The 22,623-nt window shown below is 42.9% G+C and overlaps 1 protein-coding gene across 1 annotated transcript in view; it reads left to right on the top strand.

The window, feature by feature from the left end:
• KALRN (kalirin RhoGEF kinase) overlaps positions 1-22,623 on the top strand; it is a 681,131-nt gene that overhangs the window by 335,264 nt on the left and 323,244 nt on the right. The window contains 2 exon segments of the mRNA XM_006154563.3: positions 6,888-7,083; positions 16,604-16,770. Of these exon segments, the coding sequence (XP_006154625.1) occupies positions 6,888-7,083; positions 16,604-16,770 (363 nt within the window).

Genomic DNA, 22,623 nt, shown 5'->3' with positions numbered 1-22,623 from the left:
AAAAAAAAATTAGATTTCAAGTAACCTTTGTGGATTTTTCCTAGTGATCACTGTGACATTTCCTAAATGTACCCCACATCCTTTGGGAAGGAAATGTAGAATAAATACAGTAAAATAAACCTCTTCCTCACAAAGTATATATTTGATAGTCTGTCCTAAACTTCTTTTTGTCAAATTGACTTCAGGGTTATTGGGAGCATTACTCTAGTATCTTCCTTTTTTCTCTTCATTTCTTTTTTTAAAGGACTATTTAGACAGCTCTAGTATTCTGATAAGTCACCTGGTTTTAGTCAGTTATCAAAGATTCCTGATGGAAATCTTTACACTGAGGTGGGGTGGGTCTGGACAGTAGACCTGAACTCAGGTGAGTGACAGCACCCAGGGTCAAGTGTTGTACTCTCCTTCCTGCTGGTAAGGATGCAGTGGAAGGAAGCAGATGCATGCTACAATACTACGTGTGGTTAGTTTATATGACAGAAAAGAGCATTCTGACAACTCAACATTGCTTAGAATGCATGAACAGTGTATATTGTAGGAGCCCCTCAACAAAGGAAATGTCTTTTGAAAACAGAATGGAGTTCTACAAGTCTTGAAAGGATATGAGGGACCAGCAGTTAGCATAATGGCTATGTTGCTGGACTCCCACGTAGTCGACCGCAGTTCGAGTCCCGGACCCGGCGGCTTAAACTCACGCCGGGCGCGTATGCGTGCATGCCCAGGATCCTGAGAGGAGAATGGAAGAGAAGGGATTGTGGCGTGGCCATCCTCCCTGGGGGGTGATTTCTCCCTTTCTGTCTCTCAGTCTCTCTCTGTCTTTCTGGCGAGTGCACGCACCCTATAGCAAAAACCTCACCAAAAAAAAAAAAGAAAAAAGAAAAGAAAGTATATGAGGCAACGTTATGGACAAAATTACTTTCACAATTCCCTCCAGCTCTATTAATCGACAAAGTCATGATTATATCAAAGACCTCAGTTTCAATCATAATTGTAGTGAAGAAAAGAACATGAAATTGGCCGTAAAAATTATACAGTGATCCAAATTATCCAATTGGAATAGAAATTAGGTAATTGAACATTGGAGCTCATCAACTACAACATTTTGCAATATGTTCTTAAATTATTTTGCCAAGAATTGAAAGCAGCTGAGGGGATTTCTTTACCTCCAAGTCTTTTTTTATTTTCTGGAAAATTATTGTAATATTCCCAAAAGTCTTTTACATTGCTATTTAAGTAAATATTTCAACTTTTCCAACAGATTGTATTTCTGAAACAGTGGGAAATGCTGATACCTTTAAAATAATCTGTTTTAGAATTTACTAATCTTGTCATTTTATAAATTGATTAGCAGAAAAGAACAGTAGACTAAAGGAGAAGAGTGACTATGGTAATTTTGTTTATCTTAGTTTCACAGCGGTGATGTGAAACAGCACAGGGATCCATTATGGATCAAGTAGCTCTCCCTATGCAGTGAGGTAGTCTCTTCAACAGTAGTATGTCTTTATCAGCCAGCACTGATCGGCCCGTGGAGAATATTTAGTTTTCACTTGTTTCATCTTAATAAAAATAATGACATCATAAAACAGAAAGATGCTCGTTTTGCCATGAACAGCCCTTGCATTTCAGTAGCATCCCATCACAGTGACATGCCATGGATCCTTCCTCCCCACCGTTAGTTGGAATGGATTGAACTATACTCTGTGTACCATGTGTAGTGTTGCATAATGTATATGTGATCACCATCTGCTGAGAAACAGTTTAGTGCCATGATCAAGTCTGCAGTATTTGGAGCTAGACTGCCAGGGTTTAAAGCCAATTTCACTTACTTTACAAATCATGTCATCATAGACAACTTATATAAGCTCCCAAGGCCTCAGTTTGCTCATGTGAGAGATGGAGTTCAGGATGAGACTTGCCAGTCTGTAGAGTCATTGTAAGGATAAATGAATAACATTTCTAACCCAATACCTGGCATATACTAAGTGCTCTACATTATAGTCAATGCTATTATTGTTACTTATTATACAGTCATATACACACACACACACACACACACACATATATGTATATATGTATATTCTAATTAATTTAGAAGATTGAGGGAGACAGAGGCCACCAGAGCCAGAAAGGGAACTAAGTAGACCAGAAGCCAAGATGGAGCTGGTGGAAGGAGAAAGTAAAATAGGCTTACTGAAAAGCTGAATGCCCCATGAGAACCTGGTGTTCCATCTTTCATTCATTCGTTCAGGCCCCAGTTTCTGGCCTGACCAGATGCTCCCCAAATGGAGTTAAATCACCACATTCATTCCTTGGTGCAGGTTTTTCTTTTCACAGTTTGTCTCTATGTTAGCAAACTAGCCCAAGTCCTGTGCTATGAGATAAGCCCAAGGAACACATTTAGTCTGGGGATTTTTATTTACTTTGACGAGTAGTCAGGGCTTGAACACACTGGGAGAAGGGACAAGGGCATTTCAGGAATATCAGACCAGGGTGGAGGTGGAAAGGGCAGGGCTAATTTGGGGTCACCAGCTGTCTGGTTCATAACAGAAGAGCATGGGGGAAGGCTGGAAACCTTGCTTTGTTCATTGGTAGTTAAGTAAGTAAGCTACAGGTTTGACCAAAAAAAAAAAAAGTTTTCATTAACATCAGAAAGAGCCTGTTGTATGACAGTCCCGTATCATGGAAAGAAGGTGGAGAGGAAGAACACAATGAAAGAAGCAGAAATACTCAGGGATGAGAACTATTTGAGCCCTAGTAGATATTCAAAACACACAAGTGAGACTAATTGAAGGCTCTGGGCATCAGTGCTTGGGATGGACAGGGAGGACAGTCAGAGAGAGAGAAAGGCACAGGGAGGAGGACGGCCTGAGGAGCTAAGCTGTTCTGTTGAACAACTCCTGAGAAGCCTCGTTCTTCATAACAGACTTGGGCCCTTCAGTGTAATGGTGTCAGGTGACAAGGGTGGAGGAGGGTGTGAAGGGAAGAGGGAAGAATATAGAAACACCAGATTTAGAATCTTAGACATTTTTGACATCCGGTTTAGCTAAAAATTCCCAAGATACCAGAGTTCCGAGCCTCGCTCTCTGCCTAATGTACCTCAGCTTTGAGCCGCTCCTCCTCCAAGAAGCCTTAATACTTTCCACTCCACAGACTCCTAGCCTTGGGACCCCTCTGGGCTCTTCCTGCAGCAGACAGATCCTACGTAGATTCAGGTTCATGGAAACAAAGCTAAAATCAAAATAAAAGGCAGGTGCTCTCTTTTATGCCTACATCTTAGTTTTATTCTTATTTCCTTTAGTTTGTAGGCAAGAAAATGAACTTTAAAACGTGTGACTTGGGCTATTTTCAATATATTATCTGATAAAGGACTTATATCCAGAATCTATTAAGAACTTCTAGAAACCTATAAACAAAAAGACAGTTGACCCAGCTTTTTTTTTTTTTTTTGGAGAGGTTTTCACTTATAGGGCATGTGCACTCGCCAGACAGACAGAGAGAGACATAGAGACAGAAAACGAGAAATCACCCCATGAGGGGATGGCCACGCTGCAATCCCTTCTCCATTCTCCTCTCGGGATCTTGGGCACGCACGCACACGCGCCCGGCGTGAGTTTTAAGCCACCAGGTCCGGGACACGAACCGCAGTCGACTACGTGGGAGTCCAGCGACATAACCATTACACTAACTGCTGGTTCCCAGTTAACCCAGCTTTTAAACAAAGGGGCAAAAGATTTGTAAAGACATTTTACAAAAGTAGTTATATACATGGCCATAAACATAGGAACATGTTCTCACCATCATTAGCTATTAGGGAAATACAACTTAAAACCATAATGAGATATCACTTCACACCCGCTAATATAGGTGAAATGTAATAGACTGATAATGCCAGATGATGATAAGAATGTAGGTAGAGCAACTGACACTTTAATTTATTGTTATTGGGAATAGGCAATGTTATAGTCACGCTGAGGAAGCCTCTGACCCTATACCTGCCCTATGGCCCTACAAGTTCACACATAATCACTGAAGAGCAGTGAAAATATATGTCCCCTGAAAGATGTGTAAGAACTTTCACATCAACCTTTTCATAACAGCCAAACACTGGATGCAGTTCAACAACTCATAAGCAGAAATAATGGACAGATTGCAGTATACCTATACAATGGAATACTGCTTTGCTATAGCAAGGAATGGACTACTGACACATACAGTAACATGGATGAACCGTAAATACAGCATGCTGAACAAAAGAAGCCAGACATTAAATAGTGCTCTATGATTCTGTTCACATGAAATCCAAGAATAGGCCAAACTTTATTTATGATGACAGAAATAAAGTGTTACCTGGTTGGAGGTGGGAAAGGGCAGGAACTGATGTGAGAGAAGTGCAAGTAGATTCTCGAGGAGGGTAGAAAGATTATATTTTGTTTTTTGGTTAACAGCTACATAGATGTATAAAATTATCAAGGCTCATAGAATTGAATGCTTACGATACATATTTTTCTGCCAGCTAGCTCGTGGCTTGTTGGTTAGGCCAACTAAATTGTTTGAGTCCAAGATCAGGCAGCATAAGAAACATGCAGGGCACATATGCATGTGTGCCTAAAATCCTGGAAAAAATGGAGGCGAAAGGATTGAGACATGACCATCCCCCATAGGGGGAGAGGTGCATTCTCATTTCCCCTTTTTCTCTCTCTAGCAAGTACACATGCCCTCTAGCAATTTTTAAAATGTATTTTCTTGTATGTAAATTATACATCAATTTTTAAAATACAGAAAGGAAAGATATTTATAGGCCTAGTTCTATATAAACTATAAAGGCCTATTTTCCTATAAATTCTTTCTTAGAAATTATAAAAATCTTTCTTATTTTCCTCATTTAACTTTCTCTAGTTAGAGAATGAAGTACTTTTCGAAGATAAGACTACAATAGAAATCTATTTTGCCTGCTAACCTGCTTTTCCTGGATTCCTCAAGGATTCCCCACAAGTAGATACTAAGACCCATCATGGTGGGGTAGTTGATAACATACTGAATTGCCATGCTGGAAGCAACATGGCCTCCTGCAGACTCAGATCCCTGGATCGTGGTGTGATAAGACCTTGTCAAGGGTGCTTCCCTCCCTCTCTCTTTCTCTCTGTATCTTGTGTATGCTCTCTCACACACTCTCATGAATAAGGTAAGTGGGTATTGGGGTCTCCTGCTCAGCTCAGCAGTCCCTGGGTTAACCTGAAAATATGTGAGGACATGAAGTGGGGACCTAGGCAGTGAGGGTGGTACTTTACAGTTTTCCTCTTGCTGCTACAAAGAGAGCAACCATACTTCTGCCTGTTTCTATTTTGGTTAAAGAAAAGCCTTCCTGTTAGATGGCCCACACAGTAGCCCCAGGTGAGAGAGGTCAAGGACTGCTTGGCTTTCCCCTCTCAATGTGCATGTGCCCAGCAGGGATGTAAGAGTCCTCTTCCCTGGCCTCTAGCTAGGCCTCTATCCATACCTCCCTTTGTACCCCGATGCTCCAGAGCAGTGCTTTGTGGTAACTGTGAAGACTATACCTGACGTCCGCTGGGATGAGACCTGATATAACGTAAACCACCACACTAAGGCTCTCGGATAGGTGCTTAGGCTGCCTGGGCCACACTGCAAGTAGGTGACCTGGATGAGACTTTCACTTCTCCTAGGAAAAGGGAGACAAGTTTCCATGCTGTCACCTTCACAGGGCTGTTGGGGAGGAGCACAAGATCACAGATCTGAAGCCATGTTTAAAAGTTTTAATTTCGATTCACACCTCAGGTAGAAATGTTATCTAATTTAGTATTGCGGAATTCCTAATCTGTGGGCTAGTATGGAAGTTATAAAGGAAGTTGCAAAGAACTGAAAATAGACTAGGTAAAGTCATGTGAGTTAAGGCGGAGGATGACAAACGGTTATAAAACTTGTATTCGGATAAGGTTTTCACGTATTCCATGCTTGAGTCTTCATTAGAATCCTTGGTGCCTTTCAATTGATTATACGCTACTTAAATTTCTAGAGGTATGTTATTCATTTATACCTTGTTTAGTCACTATTTCCAGGTATCAGGCTTTGTAAGAGGGAGCAAATCCTGCACACAGAACACAGGAGTCAGAGAGGACCTTGGGTTTGATGTACACCAGCTCTTTAACCGAGTGTGTACCTGCAGGACTTTCACCAGCCTTCTCTCGCTCTCAGTTTCTGTTTCTGAAATAGACTCACAACTTAACTTCTGAGGCCCTCTCCAATTATGAAATACTCTTAGAGCAATAGTTGTGGCAGTGGTGGACAGAGTTGTCGCCGTTAACAAAACTGAGCCATGTCCGGAGCCTTGCCCCGCCCTAGCAAGATGAACTTGAGGCAGATCACTCTATATGTCCACATGAGTCAGCTTCCTCTTCTATAAGATCGGCCTGGAGATCTCCATGCTGCCTGCCTCACTGGGGCATTATGGGGATCAAATCAGATGAAGTATGTACAAACTATGTAAACCATAATTCACAATATAGGTTTGCTGCCATTCCTTTGCTGTGCTACAAACATTGAGACACACAGAGAACACCTTTAAAATCAAGGACACGAGGGGACTTCAAAAAGCTGTGGAAAAAAATGGAATTGAAGTACACATTTATTTTGTTGCAAAATTTTTTTAAATCCATGCATAGTTTTTTCATAATACACATTTTCCATGAACTTTTCCAAGCCCCTTTGTATACACAGGTACATAGCAACATTGCTTAAATACAGTCTAAGGGTCAAAGAGATATGCAGCAGAGACTCATCTGAGGGAGAGTTAATAAGCCTTTAGGGTGAGCTTTAGCCTAGCTGTCTCTTGTGCCCCAGGTGAGCCTGGACTGATGATGGCGGTTCCCTCACAGGTGACAGCAGAGCTTGATGCTTGGAATGAGGACTTGCTCCGGCAGATGAATGACTTCAACACGGAGGATCTGACCCTGGCAGAGCAGCGGCTGCAGCGCCACACGGAGCGGAAGCTAGCCATGAACAACATGACTTTTGAGGTCATCCAGCAGGGCCAGGATCTGCACCAGTACATCATGGAGGTCCAGGCCTCAGGTAGACAACCTCACTCATTCTTCTGCCTCCCAACAAGGATACCACCTTGCCTCCAAGGAGCACTGCCAATTCGTTCATTCATTTTATTTTCCCTATTTAGACGGTTTTACCCTTTTTTAAGGAAGAAGAAACCGAAGCCATGAGAACTGAAATAGCTTATTCAAGGTTGCCTAGTCAGGCTGTGTAAAGACAGGAGTAGGTCAGGGTTTCCCAGTGCTGTGGAGAAAATGGGAGAAGTGATGATGGAAATTAGCACAGACATTTTTAAAATGGTGGCTTGGAAGAATAAACCCAAAGCAGTCAGCCAGCCATGTGAATTGAATTCACAATCCAAATGTGTAAGCTGTCCCCTATTTTTCTCCCGCCTTTTCCTGCCATGTCCTTCCCTCCTAGGCTGTCTACTTGTCTGCAGTTTATGCTTCTCAGAGTCCTCAATTTTTTATCACTGGTCTGTGGGTGACTGTAAGCAGGGCTGATAAAAATTGATGGCAAGATCATATAATTTTATAGCTTCTCAGAAAAAACTGGCTAAGTTACCAAGATTTAACTTCTTTTCTCTCCCAAGATTTATTCAGAATTTATCCAACAAATATGTGATCCCTTTCTGTTGTAAGTGCCACTCTCCAAGATGGCATTGGATGTTAGAAGTGGAGGGAGTCGTAGCAATCCCCATGGCTAGTCCAGAAGAGAAGAAGTCACTTTGTCTGGTCACATAAAGTGGAGTATTGGAACAGGCCTCCTGCTAAGCAGCCCATCCCATGGCCCTCCGGCTTGAGTCCTGTTTCACTCAGTTTCTTTGCTTTCTAGGACAAATAAGGCAGAGGCTTAGGCTGTCAGTTTTTTAAAGCAGTTGGGCCATGTCCCTATGGATAATGAAAGATATTAAAATCCTGAGATTGTCAGGAGGAACCTTGGCGATCACACTCAACTTCCTGGTACTGATTTCTTTTGATGACCTGAAAGAGAAGACACCAGCATCCAAAGGAACTTTTACTTCTAGCCAAAGGAGAGTCAGTCTAGTAAATTATCTTCACTATTTCCAGCATAATCTTTTCTTGACTTTTTCACTTGTGTTGTGAACAGGCTACAGCTACCTGTGAGGCCCAGTCTGTGCACTCTGTGTTCCGCACGGCTACACAAGGCCACTCACTCACTCGGCTCATCTGAGGCTTAAAACTGTCTAAAGTGACAGTACTCAGACCCCCTGCCCAGATATTCTGATTTCACTACCTCTGACTGGCACATGGGCATCAGCCAAAGGCTCCTCAGGTGATTCAACAGTACTGCCAGGGCTGAGAACGGCTGCTTTAAAAAAAAAAAAAAATTTTTGCCTTAGGGCAAATGCACTTGCCAGAGAGAAAGAGACAGACAGTGAGAGAGAAAGTAAAGTTGAAAGAAATCAACCTCTCGGGGGATGGCCACGCCGCAATCCCTTCTCTATTCTCTTCCCAGGATCTTGGGCACCCACACACATGTACCTGGTGTGAATTTCAAGCCACTGGTTCTGGGACTCAAACTGTGGCCAGCCCTGGTGAGAGTCCATCAATGCAACCTCTACACCATCTGCTGGCCCTGAGAACCACTGCTTTTTATCACAATTAAACCACAGCAGCCAGCATCTATGGACTAACCTAAGACAGTGGCTCTCGAAGTGTGGTCCCTAGTTCAGCAGTGTCAGCATCACCTGAGAACTTTTTTGAAGCGTGAGTTCAAGGACGCCTAGAACCTGTCATATCAGACTCTTTGGGGATTGGGCCAGCAGTCTGTGGTCCTGCAAGCCCTCCAGGTGATTCCAGTGTACACCTGATCTAGGACCTAGCTACTCAGTGTGACCCTGGAGCAGCGGCGCCCTCATCACTTGAGAACTGGTTAGAAATACAGAAACCCAGGCTTGATCCCAGGCTTGTGAATCTGAATCTGCATGTTCACAAAGTCTTTGATGACTTACAGATAAATCCCGTACATTAAAGTGTGAGAAGCAGTGTTGTAGGACACGGACTATACCTATTCAGAGAGGAAGAAGGGGAACCATATCCCTTCTCTGTGACTGGGAACCTTTGTGATGTTGGTGTTAATTTGACCAGAGAGTGTGTGTGTGTTTGCAAGAGAGAAAGAGAGAGAGAGAGAAAGAGAGATAAAATGAGAAACCCCCAACCACTACCACCACCAGGGAGATGGTCACCCCACAATCCCTTCTGCACTTCTCTCTCCTTTCAGGACTCTGGGCATACATGCACACAGGCCCAAAGCATTTTTCCAGCCTCTGGGTCTGAAGTTCGAACCACACTGTGGGCCATGTGAGATCCAGCTAGCTGCCTTAACCTCCACGCCACCGACTGGCCCCATGACTGAGAACCTTAACTGGACTTGCGATTTAACCCTGTGGCTTGTTATGCTCATGATAGCTGACTCTCCAGCTAAGACTGGCAACCATGAGCGAATGCAGACACAATACCTAGGGGAGAGGCTATGCAGAGAAGCTTGCAAGGATGCCCACCTTTCACCCTCAGGTAGGATGTGTCTGAGAAGAGAAAGAGCCTGTTCTGCCTGGAAACCTGCAACATTTACTACCAGGGTGCTGACATGACCACAGCAAGCCAACCTATCCCAAGAGCCAGGTATCCATGGTAACAGGAAGACTACTGGGAACTGGCAGTCCTCAAGGACTGCTTGTGACTGAGGGTTGGTTTTGCTTGGCAAAGTGGGTGAAAACACCCCCAGGCAGATGGACCACCCACCCCCACAGTATCCTGTGCTCGCAAAGAGCTTTGTCGAAAGAGCTTCGATCGGCCTCGTTAGCCCTGTCTGCTGAGACTGGCTGTTCCAGTGCTCCCACCACAGCTAGCTGTCCCGTCTGGTGGAGTCCATGAGGTGTCGAAGGGAACGAATCCAAGTGTTGCAAGGAAGCTCACTGCCTGTCTATGGCAGAAAGGGGCAGAGTCACATAGGGGTAGTGAGGAACTGGGGAGGGAGGCAGTGAGCGGGGATGGAGGGGAGGGGCTTGCACCGGATGGCCAAGAGACATAGGACTGAGGCAATAAATGGATTGGAAGATTACAATGATTGTCTAGTGAACTGTACTTAGTTCAGACTAAAGATAAAATAAACTGTTGCTAGAAGAAAGATAATTATCAAAATTAAGACTTTCGTTGGTATGTAGGCCTCCATGCTAAATTGGTTAAGAGCTTATCCTTTGATGTTACAGTGACAAATGGAATAGGGAACTTCACTTAAGCTTATTTTTGAGTACAACATTTGTAACATTGAACCAGGTTCTGCTAAAACCCTCTGGTGTCCCAATAATTCTAACCAAAGCAAAAAGCCTTCGCTTAAGTCATCAGCCTGAGGAAAAGAGGCGAGTGGGATAATTTCCTAGTTTGCTCATTGTCCTTTCCCCTTATAGCATTATCTGTTTGAGCCTCAAACTGGGAGGTGGGAGATTTTGCTAGAAAGGGCCAAGCTGGGAAAACACGCTGGCTGCATCGGCGGTCCAGTTCCACCCCACCAAGCTGCCTGACTTTGGAAGTCCTTTTTCTTTCTCCAAGACATTAGTTTCTTCTTCTGCCTAATGTGGGGTGTGGCCAGGATTTGGTAATCTCGAAACATTCTCCAGAGGAATCTTGGTGGGCCTTAAGTCTTAAAATCAGCTCCCATTCTCACTCTCCACGATTCCATCTCATTTGTGCCATCGGTCTTCTCTCCAATTAAATGTGGCCCTGTAACAGTCATACACGACCTCAGGCATAAGACGAGATTTGCAAAGCCTATGGATGTGTTGCTTTTATGGCTTAATCAAAGTATCAAGTTCTCTCTCTTTCTATGGAAGAGTTTTAAGTGAAATATCTTTGAAGTCTAGGGCAATGATGTTTAAAATTTAATATGCCTGGAAAAAAAAACAAAAGCCCAGCTGCAGAATTGGAAAACAGATTTTTAAGTAAATTAAGTTTTGGGGGCCAGCAGGTGACATGGTGGTGAAGGTGCTGGATTCCCACATGACCGACCACAGTTTGAGTTCCAGACCTGGTGGCTTAAAAATCACACTGGGTGCATGTACATGCGTACCCAAAATCCCAGGAGAAGGGATTATGGCATGGCCATTCTCCCTGGAAGTTCATTTCTCACTTTCCCTCTTTGTCTCTCTCTGGTGAGTATAAATGCCATATGGCAAAAACCTTAATTAATTAGTTAATTAAGTAAGTTTTGTGGGGCTCACTCTTCTCCTTTGAGCATAGAGGTCGAGAGTATAGATACAATAGGGAATCCTGGGTCGAAATGCCAGCCTCACCTCTGGATATCCTTGAGCTTGTTACCCAGTCTTTCTAGAGCCTGCCCTCCCTCTGAAAACTAGTGATTATAAGACTAGCTACCTCCTAGGATTTTGTGAGGGTACAAAAGATGTCTTCCTTCCCACTTCCTCACTACCCTCATTCCTCCATGTGACTCTGCCTGTTTTTGCCATAGACAGGCAGTAACAACACATGAGCACAGAAAAGGTTCGAGAAAGCTTGACAACTCTTGTCTTTTTGCATGCTCACACATACGGCATTCTGTTGGGCTGTTTGTGTTCCTGTAGCTTCTCCAACAGCACAAGGGCAGGGGTCTTTCTCCTTCTTACATTCCCAGCATCAGCAGGGTGGCTGTATCTCACACATAGCAAGTTCTCAATAATGACAGTTGCTGAATTACTGAAAGACAAACATCAGGTAGGTAGAGAAAATGCTGGGAAAAATAATGGACCACAAGTAATTCTGTGTGTGAAAAGGCTTGTGTGTTTTCTTTTGCTTTTCCTGAGATGGAAACTACTCTACATTAATAGGAATGTGAACCTGGTTTGGGGCCAAGAGGAAGAGAGAATTTTGGTGCATATTCCCAGCCTGGCTCCACATTTAGAATCACCTGGGGAACTTCTTTACACTGCCAATGCCTAGGCCCCACTCTTTAGGGAATCCTTAATTGATATATAGTGGACCCAGATTTTTTTTTTTCAAACTTCCCTGGTGATTCTCAGGAACAGTCAGAGTTGAGAACACTGATCTAAAAACCTGATTAAAAGACTTCATAATTTCTAATCTTGGGTGTTGTGTAAAAGGAGTGACACAGAAAAATGAATGTGGAGGGAGGAGAAGAGAGAAAAGAAGATGTTCTCTAAGGCAGACACAAATACTCAAAGAACAAGTGAATAAGAAACACGTTATAAATATGGGCAGAGTAGCCAGGAATACCTAAATCTTACCCTAGGTCACAGCCACTCCTCTCCTTGAGGATATTAAAATGGTATCCCAACCAGATAGCAAAGGAAAGCAAAATAACACTTACAATGAGCTGTGGCCTTGAACCCTAAACACCAGTGCAGAACATTCTGGCAATTAAGTCTAGCATAAGCACTGTTGCCTCAGGTTGCTTGGTCATTGTGTCATCTTACCCAGAGTTTCACATTCTTGGTCGCTTGTTGGAATCACCCCAGGAGCTTCACAGCTTACCAATGGCTGGGTTCCACAGAGATTCTGATGTTATTGGCCCAGAGTATGACCAAGACTTGGTGATTTTGAAAAGCTCTTCAGATTAATCTAACCTGAGCTGGGGCTAAGAGTACTGGTCTAATAACATCAAACCACCTTAGTTCCTGAAGATAGACATTGAACAACTCCACCTGTCAGTAAGATTTTATATTTACATTTTATATAAATCATTCAAGTCCCATCAGTAACCAGCAATGTATTCACTATCATTTCTACAGGGCAAGTAAAAAGTGGGACAATCGATATTTGAGCCTACTAGGTACCAGGCACTGAGCAGACTGTATGTCACTTAATCCTCACAACATCTCTGAAAGTTGTGATTCCCACTTTACAGACAAGGGAAAGCAGGCCAGAGAAGGTACGGATCCCAGGGTCTCACTATTGGTAAGTCACAGAGCATAGATTCCAACCCAGCCTGTCCTTCAAGGCTCTCAGGTCCTTCTCACCACAGTACGTGACCCGGTGAGGCCTCCTTGTGTATTCTCAGGTATTTATCGGGTGATATGACTCAAGCACTAACATAGGGCCTGAAGAAGCAGAAAGGTGACAGACCTTTCCACCTGATCTCTAGCAGCAGGGAGCCCATGCTCCTGTAGATATGGGCACAACAATAAAGAGCCAGACTCATTGGAAGGGTTCTGATGAAGGATGAGCGCAAGCCATTGTAGAGGCATATTAGAAAGAAACCTCAGTACAACTTTTTTAAAAAGAGACCGATAAGCTGTTTCATTACCAATACATTCTACTGCTTAAAGGAAAGGACAAACACATCTTTTTACATTTCTGAGAGCCCTAAGGAAGACAGATAACCTATGTGATATTGAAAGCAGTAATTTCAGCACAGGAGAACTCTACTTGCTGTTGTTGGTTTTTAACTGTGACTCCCATGAATGTTTGAAGCAGTGAAAGAGAGGGAGTTATTCTCTGTTCCTCTACCTGTGGCTGGAGTAAGTCTTCGTGGTCCCCCCATTCAGGATGTGTTGTAGAATGCAGAGGTGCAGAAGGCATTGTTCTCATCCATTTTATTTCCCGTGTTCATTTCACATACAACAGTGTCAGGAGACATAGGATGAAAATGCAAAGCCTGAGTCTTAGGGGAGGTTGAGGGGCTGTTCAGGATGATGTCCTAAGCTGGTGTCTGGCCTCCTTGATGAGTTACCAAGCTTTGAGAGCCCATTTATGTGCAGTGTGGCAGGGCTGAGCCATGAACTTCACACAGAAAGACACTGCCCAAGCCCAGCATACTGAACACTGGAGACACAGGCAGAATGAAAACAAGCTAGAATACATCCACATTGTGTCTGGAAATGAGGAAGAACTTCTGCTAATGGATCTTAAACTATTTCCAGAAAGTAAACATAAGGGTCAGTGGTTATTCCACTATGTGGAGCCCTGCAGAGATAGAAGATTTTGTATTGCGTCTTATTTCTTTATTTCAATCAAGGAGATGCTCTACCTCATCCTCTTCATAACTGAAAATAGTAACTAGAGGAAGTTGGCTGCCAAAAGAACAAGCCGTTCTTTTTTGTCTCCCTCAGATATTTCAGGAGCTAAGAATTATGAAACTCAAGGAAAAAATAAACATAAAAAGATACTGAAATTATTACCATGTAACACCAGGAAAAAAAATTTCCCACTTTCCCATATTGTCCTTATATAAAGCACTATTTTTGCCACACAGGTGAATTTCCCTTAGTGCATACAGACTTTCCTTGTGCTCCCCAGCTTTATGCTGCAGGTGTGATGGTGGTGGCAGTGTGACTTTCTGATGGTGTGAATCAGAGTGATGGGGAAGTCTCCTACAGGGGGTTTACTTTTTAGGTGGGCTCTTGTGGGTTTGATCCCCATGGAAGTACACTACCCTTTAGTGACTTACCTGCTGAGCTTTTGAGTCTGAACCCCATCATTAATTGGATCCCTGTTGTTCTGCATCTTAGACAAGGCATCACCAACAGGACCACAGCTGCATGGAGTCCTAGATTATAGGATGAGCCAGGGAAAAGATTTGGACAGGACTAAAGCTACAGAGGCCAGTTGAATCAGGCAGAAATAGGCAAGCAATCTGGTATTAGGATTTTCTCAAAGCTAAGGACCTAAGTAAGGCTGACTCATAAATAGGTAAGCAATTAGAATCAAGAAACAAGGGCTCAGCCACTGTGGCACAGCAGTAACTCAGGGTCATTCAGGCTGCAAACCATATGGCCAGCCACAGGTTTGTATCTCTGGGTTGACTTGAAAGCATGCCGGGCATTCATGAAGGTGCCCAGGATCCTGAGAAGCTGGAGGAAAGGGGACCATAGTGTGATGATATCCTGTTATGGGTGCTTTTCTCCCTCTCTCTTTCAGACACACACACACACACACACACACACACACACACACACATACTCACTCTCTATCATAAAAAAAAGAAAGAGAACAAGGCTCTTTATTATGACTGATGTTTTACATGCATTATCTCACTTAATCCTCTCAATGAGCTGAGGAGATAAGGTAACTTATGAGGTGGGTAGGTATGGAAAACCCTGTTTCTACCTATGGGAAAAACAAAACTTCTGTGAGTTCAGGTAACTTGTCCAAGATCAGATTCTAACTCAGGACAGGTTTCAAAACTGCTATACTTTCCATGTAGTCTTTGAAAACTAAGGAATTACATTTTAGTCACCAGGAGTCAGAAGAACTTTGATAACTACGGACGTCCCTTTGCTATGCCTCAGAGTTTGTCAGTGACCCTTGCTGAAGCGGGAATCCATTTGAGGACAGCGACCTTGGGCCTGCTATTAATAATATATAATTAGGAACACGGGTGTGGTGAAGAGAGAAAGCGTGTGTACATCTGTGTTTGTGTAGAGGGAGAGGTCTGTAGAAAAAGTAAGGCTGAGAGGCTCCCAAGGAATGGAGCCATCATTCCTGACTGGTAGATATTGACTCCAGGCTTTCGTTAAAGGTCACATGGTTGGCAGTTTATTAATATTGGGTATATCAATAAACATTTTTGTACCTCCATGGGCTTATTAATAGCTTTCAATCATAGAAGAACCATGAGCAAGCTTCTTGTGTGGGGACACCTTTAATACGATAGATTTATACATGGATTAGCACTTAGTATCTTTGCAATATTGCTTGGATTCATTTTAATAGGTGTGTTTGAGACCTGGAATGTATTTCTAATGTATTTTTTAGGGGAGACCTAAGTAGTTGGTGAATAAAATGACCACTGCCCGTCTACTCTCATCAGGGTGGATTTCTCATCTGATGATAAATTGTATCTGGCCAGTAAATGGGAGTGTGCATTTGACAGAGTTTCTAAAACAGGGTCCTTTTATTTGGTTTTATATCTTTTAATATGATCCAGAGAAATGTTTGTGAATATTGGTGTTGGCAGTTTTCTCAGGAACTGTGTTGTCTAGAGAGAGACTTCTAGAGAACTGCCTCTTTCACTAACTCCCATTGATAATAAGGAGCTGATAATCTGTTAAAGGTAATTCCCAGGCAAAAGACCAGTAAATCCAAAACAGATGGTATGGCTTGAGCTTCCCATAGAGCCTACTATGGCGATCTGTCTAATGTCACAGAGTGATGTGTTGGGAGGGTGCTGATAATGGCTATTTCCAAATCTCAGTTTTATGATGCATGTTGAAGAAAATGTGGCCTTGGGACCAGCAGTTAGCGTAATGGCTATGTCGCTGGACTCCCACGTTAGTCGACCGCGGTTCGCGTCCCGGACTGGGTGGCTTAAACCTCACGCCAGGCGCGTGTGCGTGCGTGCCCAAGATCCCGAGAGGAGAAGAGGAGAAGGGATTGCGGTGTGGCCATCCTCCCTGGGGGTAATTTCTTGCTTTCTGTCTGTCTCTCTCTCTCTCTGTCTGTCTGGCGAGCACACACGCCCTATAGTGAAACGCTCCCCCCCCAAAAAAAAGAAAAGAAATGTGGCCTTCACAGTACTATCTGTTTTTTTAACTGTTAATGTTTTTTTGTTGTTGTTTTTGTTTTTTAATCAGGAATTGAGTTAATCTGTGAAAAAGACATTGATCTGGCAGCCCAGGTGCAAGAGCTACTGGAGTTTCTCCATGAGAAGCAACATGAACTGGATCTCAACGCGGAGCAGACACATAAGCGGCTAGAGCAGTGCCTCCAACTGCGGCACCTGCAGGCCGAGGTCAAGCAGGTGAGTCTCCCACTCAGTCGTAATGGCTATGTCGCTGGACTCCCACGTTAGTCGACCGCGGTTCGCGTCCCGGACTGGGTGGCTTAAACCTCACGCCAGGCGCGTGTGCGTGCGTGCCCAAGATCCCGAGAGGAGAAGAGGAGAAGGGATTGCGGTGTGGCCATCCTCCCTGGGGGTAATTTCTTGCTTTCTGTCTGTCTCTCTCTCTCTCTGTCTGTCTGGCGAGCACACACGCCCTATAGTGAAACGCTCCCCCCCCAAAAAAAAGAAAAGAAATGTGGCCTTCACAGTACTATCTGTTTTTTTAACTGTTAATGTTTTTTTGTTGTTGTTTTTGTTTTTTAATCAGGAATTGAGTTAATCTGTGAAAAAGACATTGATCTGGCAGCCCAGGTGCAAGAGCTACTGGAGTTTCTCCATGAGAAGCAACATGAACTGGATCTCAACGCGGAGCAGACACATAAGCGGCTAGAGCAGTGCCTCCAACTGCGGCACCTGCAGGCCGAGGTCAAGCAGGTGAGTCTCCCACTCAGTCTGGGCTACCCCGCAGACAGAGCCTGCCTGGGACCTGTGGCTGGGATGGGGTCAGGTATACAGAGCCGTGAGTATACCACCGTAAGTGTCCAGAACCTAGAGATCAGGTAAGTTAAGGAGCAAATGTATCCATTTCTGAAAGCTTGGCTGCTGTAACAAATAGGCCTAATGCTACAATGGCTCAAACTATATCTGCCTTACTTCTCTCTCACTGAAATAGCCAGAGGAAAGCATTTCAGAACTTTGCCAGGTTGTCCTCAGTCACGGAATCTATTCTCTTTCTTTCTATCCTCAATCCTGTACAGTCCATTGAAGTGCAAATCCTTTATCAATAAACATATTCAGGCTTTAGAATCAGGTTGATTAATTTGGGACCCCTAAGTGCCTAGTACAGTGCTCGACTCACAGGTGATAATTAGTAACTAGTAGCAATTACCAGCATAAATTCTAATATGTGTGTGGTTTTTATAAGAGAATTTCCTTGACATTTGAAGATCAGTTGGTCAATTTAAAATTTTTTTAATATTACATTTAATCACATATATCTTTACGGTGTATAACATTTCCTTTTCCAGCATGATTACCATGCATATCAGTCAAGACAAAGCCATTACTATCCACATAGCTGGTCAGTTTTTAAAAGAAAAAAGATTTATTATATGCATGAGGCATTATATGACATATTTTGCTGAAGGATCTACTCTGATCTCTAGGATCCTCTTGATCATACACACAATGATCAATGGCACATTTGAAAAATACTGTGTAGAGGTCAGCAGGCGATGTGGTGGTTAAGACACTAGATGTCCATATGGATGACCATGGTTCAAGTTCCAAACCCAGCACCTTGAAAATCACACAGGGCGTGTTGCATGTGTGCCTAGAATCCTGAGGATGGAGGAGAAGGGACTGCGGCATGGCCATCCCTCCTGGGAGGCAATTTCTCACTTTTCCCTCTCTCTATCTCTTGCAAATGCATGTACCCTATGGCAGAAAAACCTAAAAACTTAAAAATATTGCATATCATGTTATGAACAGAGTCTCTTGCAAATGCACATATCCTATGGCAGAAAAACCTAAAAAATTAAAAATATTGCATATCATGTTATGAACAGACTATTGGTAATTATTATGAGCATAGTGAACAGGGATTTCTTATTAAAGTTGACTGAAGGAAGTAGAAATGTAACAGTTCCATTTCTAAGTGCCTTTTACATTTCAGTCATTCTCATAAGCAATTTACGAATGAGGCCATTTTATGAATGAGACCGCTGAAGCTTAGAAAGGTCACCAAAAAATGGCCATGCTGAGGGAAAAGCACACTACCCCACTCCACAGTCCAGGAGGGCTTCCTGGCAGGGCAGGTGCCATACCACTTTAGGGGTTGCTCCTTTCTGCCCCATATTTCTGAATCAGTCCTGTCGCCTGCTTCTAGGCAGAGCCTCACCCAGATTAGCCTAAGCAGGGAAACATCTTCCTCTTTTAACATTTTGTTAATGTACAGTGGCTACTGAAGTCTATTAAATTAGCACAAGAGCCAAGTTTATTTAACACTGCTTAGTCTCTTACATTCAGGATATTCCTTATGGATGCCTACATCATGGTTATTATGTCGTTATCTACTGCAATGTGCAAAATTATCTTCGCTCACATTCTCTTCCCATCAGTGTTCAGCCAGAGCCCACACACATGCTGTGCTTAATGTGTATGTTCAGTGCAGATGAACTCAGCCCCCAGCAAGGCAGGATCACACTGCTGCCATCCACATTACTGTCTGCCTAATTACACTGGGATCACACCTGAATCTAGAGACAGGCTATTCATAAAGACATGGTGGAAATCCTGGCAGGCTGAGTGCAGTGATGAGGATACTGATTCTGAAACTTCCAGTAATAACGAGATAAGTATTTTCTCACTTGTGATCTCATTTTAAGAGAACAGACTCGTGGGAAAAAATGATTTTATGCTTACTTTTCAAGTGAGGAAACCAAGATACCATAAGATTTGTGCTCTCCAGGGCCTCTTGACTAGTGAGCTGAAGCATGAGCCCAGGCCTCCTAAGTCCAAAGTTCCATAGTTTGCCTCTGTTCTCACCCTGGAGCTCCAGAAGAAGTATAAAGAAGCCTTCCAGCAGAACGCTAAGTCTGAGATGTTCCCGATTTGCTACCACCATGCTGAGAAAACAGGGAGGGGCAGGTGAGGCCTCGACTTGACACAGAAAGTAGCACCTGCCTGAAGTGAACGCGCGGCACCTGGCAAGGTGCCTGCAGGTTCTCTGCATCCTCCTCTGCTGTCATACCTGGTTATTGCACCACCGGGAGGTGGCAGGAGTAATCATCTAGACAAAAGAGAAAGTCACTCCTATTGGAAATGAAATACATAGTTTTATTCTTTTGTTCCTGGTTTTTAGCTTTATTTAAATTTTGTTCAGCGTCAATGGTAGCATCAACTCCTTAATTTGTTGTTGTTGTTGTTGTCGTTCCTAAGTGGAAATGAATTTTTATTTTCTAAGTATACATTCTGTGTAGGATGAAGGGCTGGGATCATGATCAGGAGTTTATCAAGTGGGGAAGCAGATTTTTCTATATATAACTAATCTGGGATTGACTAATATCTACAGGCATTCCCATTCCTAACTTCAGGAGTTGGAGGACCAAAAAATTCTTCTGGGGTCCTGGGAAAATGCCTTCTCCCCACCATGGCAAGAATGATACCCAGTGAGATTACAGTTCAACACTGCAAAGGTTGTACAGGTCAGAGTCTGCAGAAAACTACGAAGGCCTTTGTGAGGGCAGTAACCCTTCAAGGTGCCAAGGGACTGCTGCTTGGCTAAGCCACTATGCCTCATTAGACAGACTTGTTTTCCTTGTCAACGCAGGCTCTTTCTTTAGGGAGTCGTCTGATCCAGTTTCAGAGAAGGCATTTGTGTTTGATGGAAATTGGTAGAGCAGGAAATATTGATTTGGAAGCCGTTGACACTTGGAAAAAGGGAGTTAATTTAGATGTCAGTATTGATCAGCGAGGCTAAATTTAGACCCGAACTTGAGAGTTTTTCTTTTAGATGTACTCTCAAATAAATAAATAAATAAATAAATAAATAAATAGAAAGAAATAAAGAAAAAGAACACCTTAATTGAAATGTCATTAACGGGGACAGAAAGGGAAATGATGATAATATGTTATGATTCATCTCTGTCATTAGAGCTTATGGATTAAAGGTTTAGATTTGTCTATGTGGTCATCATAACCTTAAGTGTAGTTACACCAAAATTATATTAAACTGAAGCTTTGATGAATAAGGAAAGCATTGGCATTAGACTAAAAATTATTTTCAAGTATTCAAAACAAGTGAAATTGATTAATTCAACTGATTTTCTTCCTGAGGGATTACATAGGACTTTGTATCTAAGGTAGGTAGCCCTGACACCTCTGGTGAAATGGTGAACCTTAAAGGGAAATTTCCCTGATTATATCCATGGTCCAAGTGCCCAAGTGCCCCCCTACCTGTGTGCTCCTGCAGATTATGCTCCAGACCCCACATAATGGTCTGATTGCTTCCAAGAAAATGACTACTGGGTAAAGGTGACCTCACATCTATTAGATAAATCAGGAAGATTTATTTGTAAAAGTACTTAATGAGCCTAAAAGTAAATTACTTTTCATAGGCATTTCTGAGAAACAGAACATTTAACAGAAAATAAGCCAAAATGAATTTATAAGATGTTGAATCTCTAAGTCCTGGGAACACAATCATACTTATTTTGACTACGGAATACATCGGGCCTAATTTGCTTCTTTGGACCAAGCTGGTCAAAGTGAACATCTAACCAAAGTGGACATTCAAAACAAAGGAGAAACTAGTAGCCTGCTTTCATGCTCCTGTGGAGATTGCTGTGTTCAGTTCTACTGGCTTGTAGCAAGGTCAGAAAGGAGTTGGAATAGAACCAAAAGAGGGGCAGCCTCCTTTTGTTTGAAAATGGAGACAATTAAAAGGACACATGGTCACCATCTATAAAACCATTAAAGATGAACTTGTACACTCTCACAGATCATAGATTTTTCAGAACTAAGGAACCCTGGAATAGGACAGGCTCCTGACTACCATCTGAGAAGTTGATGATTTTTCCTATGGCTAGAGTTTCAGAAATCACTGTGCCCTGGAGTACATCATAGATAACAGCAGTCCTTACAGTCAGTTCCACTGGGTGCAACCTCAGCTTTGCTGTAGGTATGACCTTGAGAACACTGCCATCTACAGGCAGCTTCCCTCCCTGCATGATTATATGGCCCAGGTTGCCCAGTGTAAATGGCATTGTCATTTGTGAACATCCATCTATTCTCACTGGGGGAAATACAAACGAAGAAACACAGCATTACACAGCTTTGCTCCAAACTAAGAAAACACCACCACCACCACCATTATCATCATCAGACTTTACATTTTGCAGTATATGGCATCAGCCCTACATTGCAGAAAGGGAGTATTTCTGTAAAATATTGTCTTAACAGAAAACTGAGGTTCAGGGGGGTTAAGTGATTTTTTTTAAGGTAAGTAAGCAGGCCATGTATACTGACTTCAAATTTCATGCTCTTTTTATATTCTGCCACTTCTGCTTCCAGAGCTCTCTCATTCATTCACAGGGATCAGTCCCACCTGGATCTAAGCCATGGATATAAACTACAGTGCATTTTTATCTTTCTAAAATCCAATCTCCCACTTTAAACTCCTGAAATGCCTTTATAGATAACATTTGGCAAATAAAAATGAACAAGGCTATGGCATAATTTAATAAAAGAAGCAAGAACTGAAACCCATGTTATTTCTAAATGGATTAACCTGGTAAATAGGGACTCCCTCCTACCCATAGTTAAAGCTGATGTTTCTAGTGGCTGAAACTACAGGAAAAAAATGTTCTAGCAAGACCCAGAAGGACCAGAAGAGTCAAATTGCCCCACAAGCATGAACTTAATGATGCACAAGGAGGAAATGTTTTCCTGACACCCTCAAATGAATCTCCAAACCAAGCAAAATGCAATCAATCCCAGCAGAGGGACATAGTTCAAAATATACATTGAGCTCCATTTTCCAAAGAGATGAAGCATTTGGGCATGCAACCTATAAATGCAGGTACACAAATATACCGACAGCTCTCCAAAACCATTCGCACTGTAGCCAGCCAGCTACAGTCCACGAGCGACAACAGGGATTTCACACATGCACTGAGCAGTGATTTCTTGCAACTAATTGCTTTACAGATCGGCATCTCATCCACAATCTGCCAGACTTGCCATGAGTTAACATCCAATCCAAATAGCCCG

This window comes from Tupaia chinensis, unplaced genomic scaffold (genome assembly GCF_000334495.1).
Source record: "Tupaia chinensis unplaced genomic scaffold, TupChi_1.0 Scaffold000415_1, whole genome shotgun sequence".
In the NCBI taxonomy this organism is placed as follows: Eukaryota; Metazoa; Chordata; class Mammalia; order Scandentia; family Tupaiidae; genus Tupaia; species Tupaia belangeri.
This window is presented reverse-complemented; position numbering and strand designations above follow the sequence as displayed.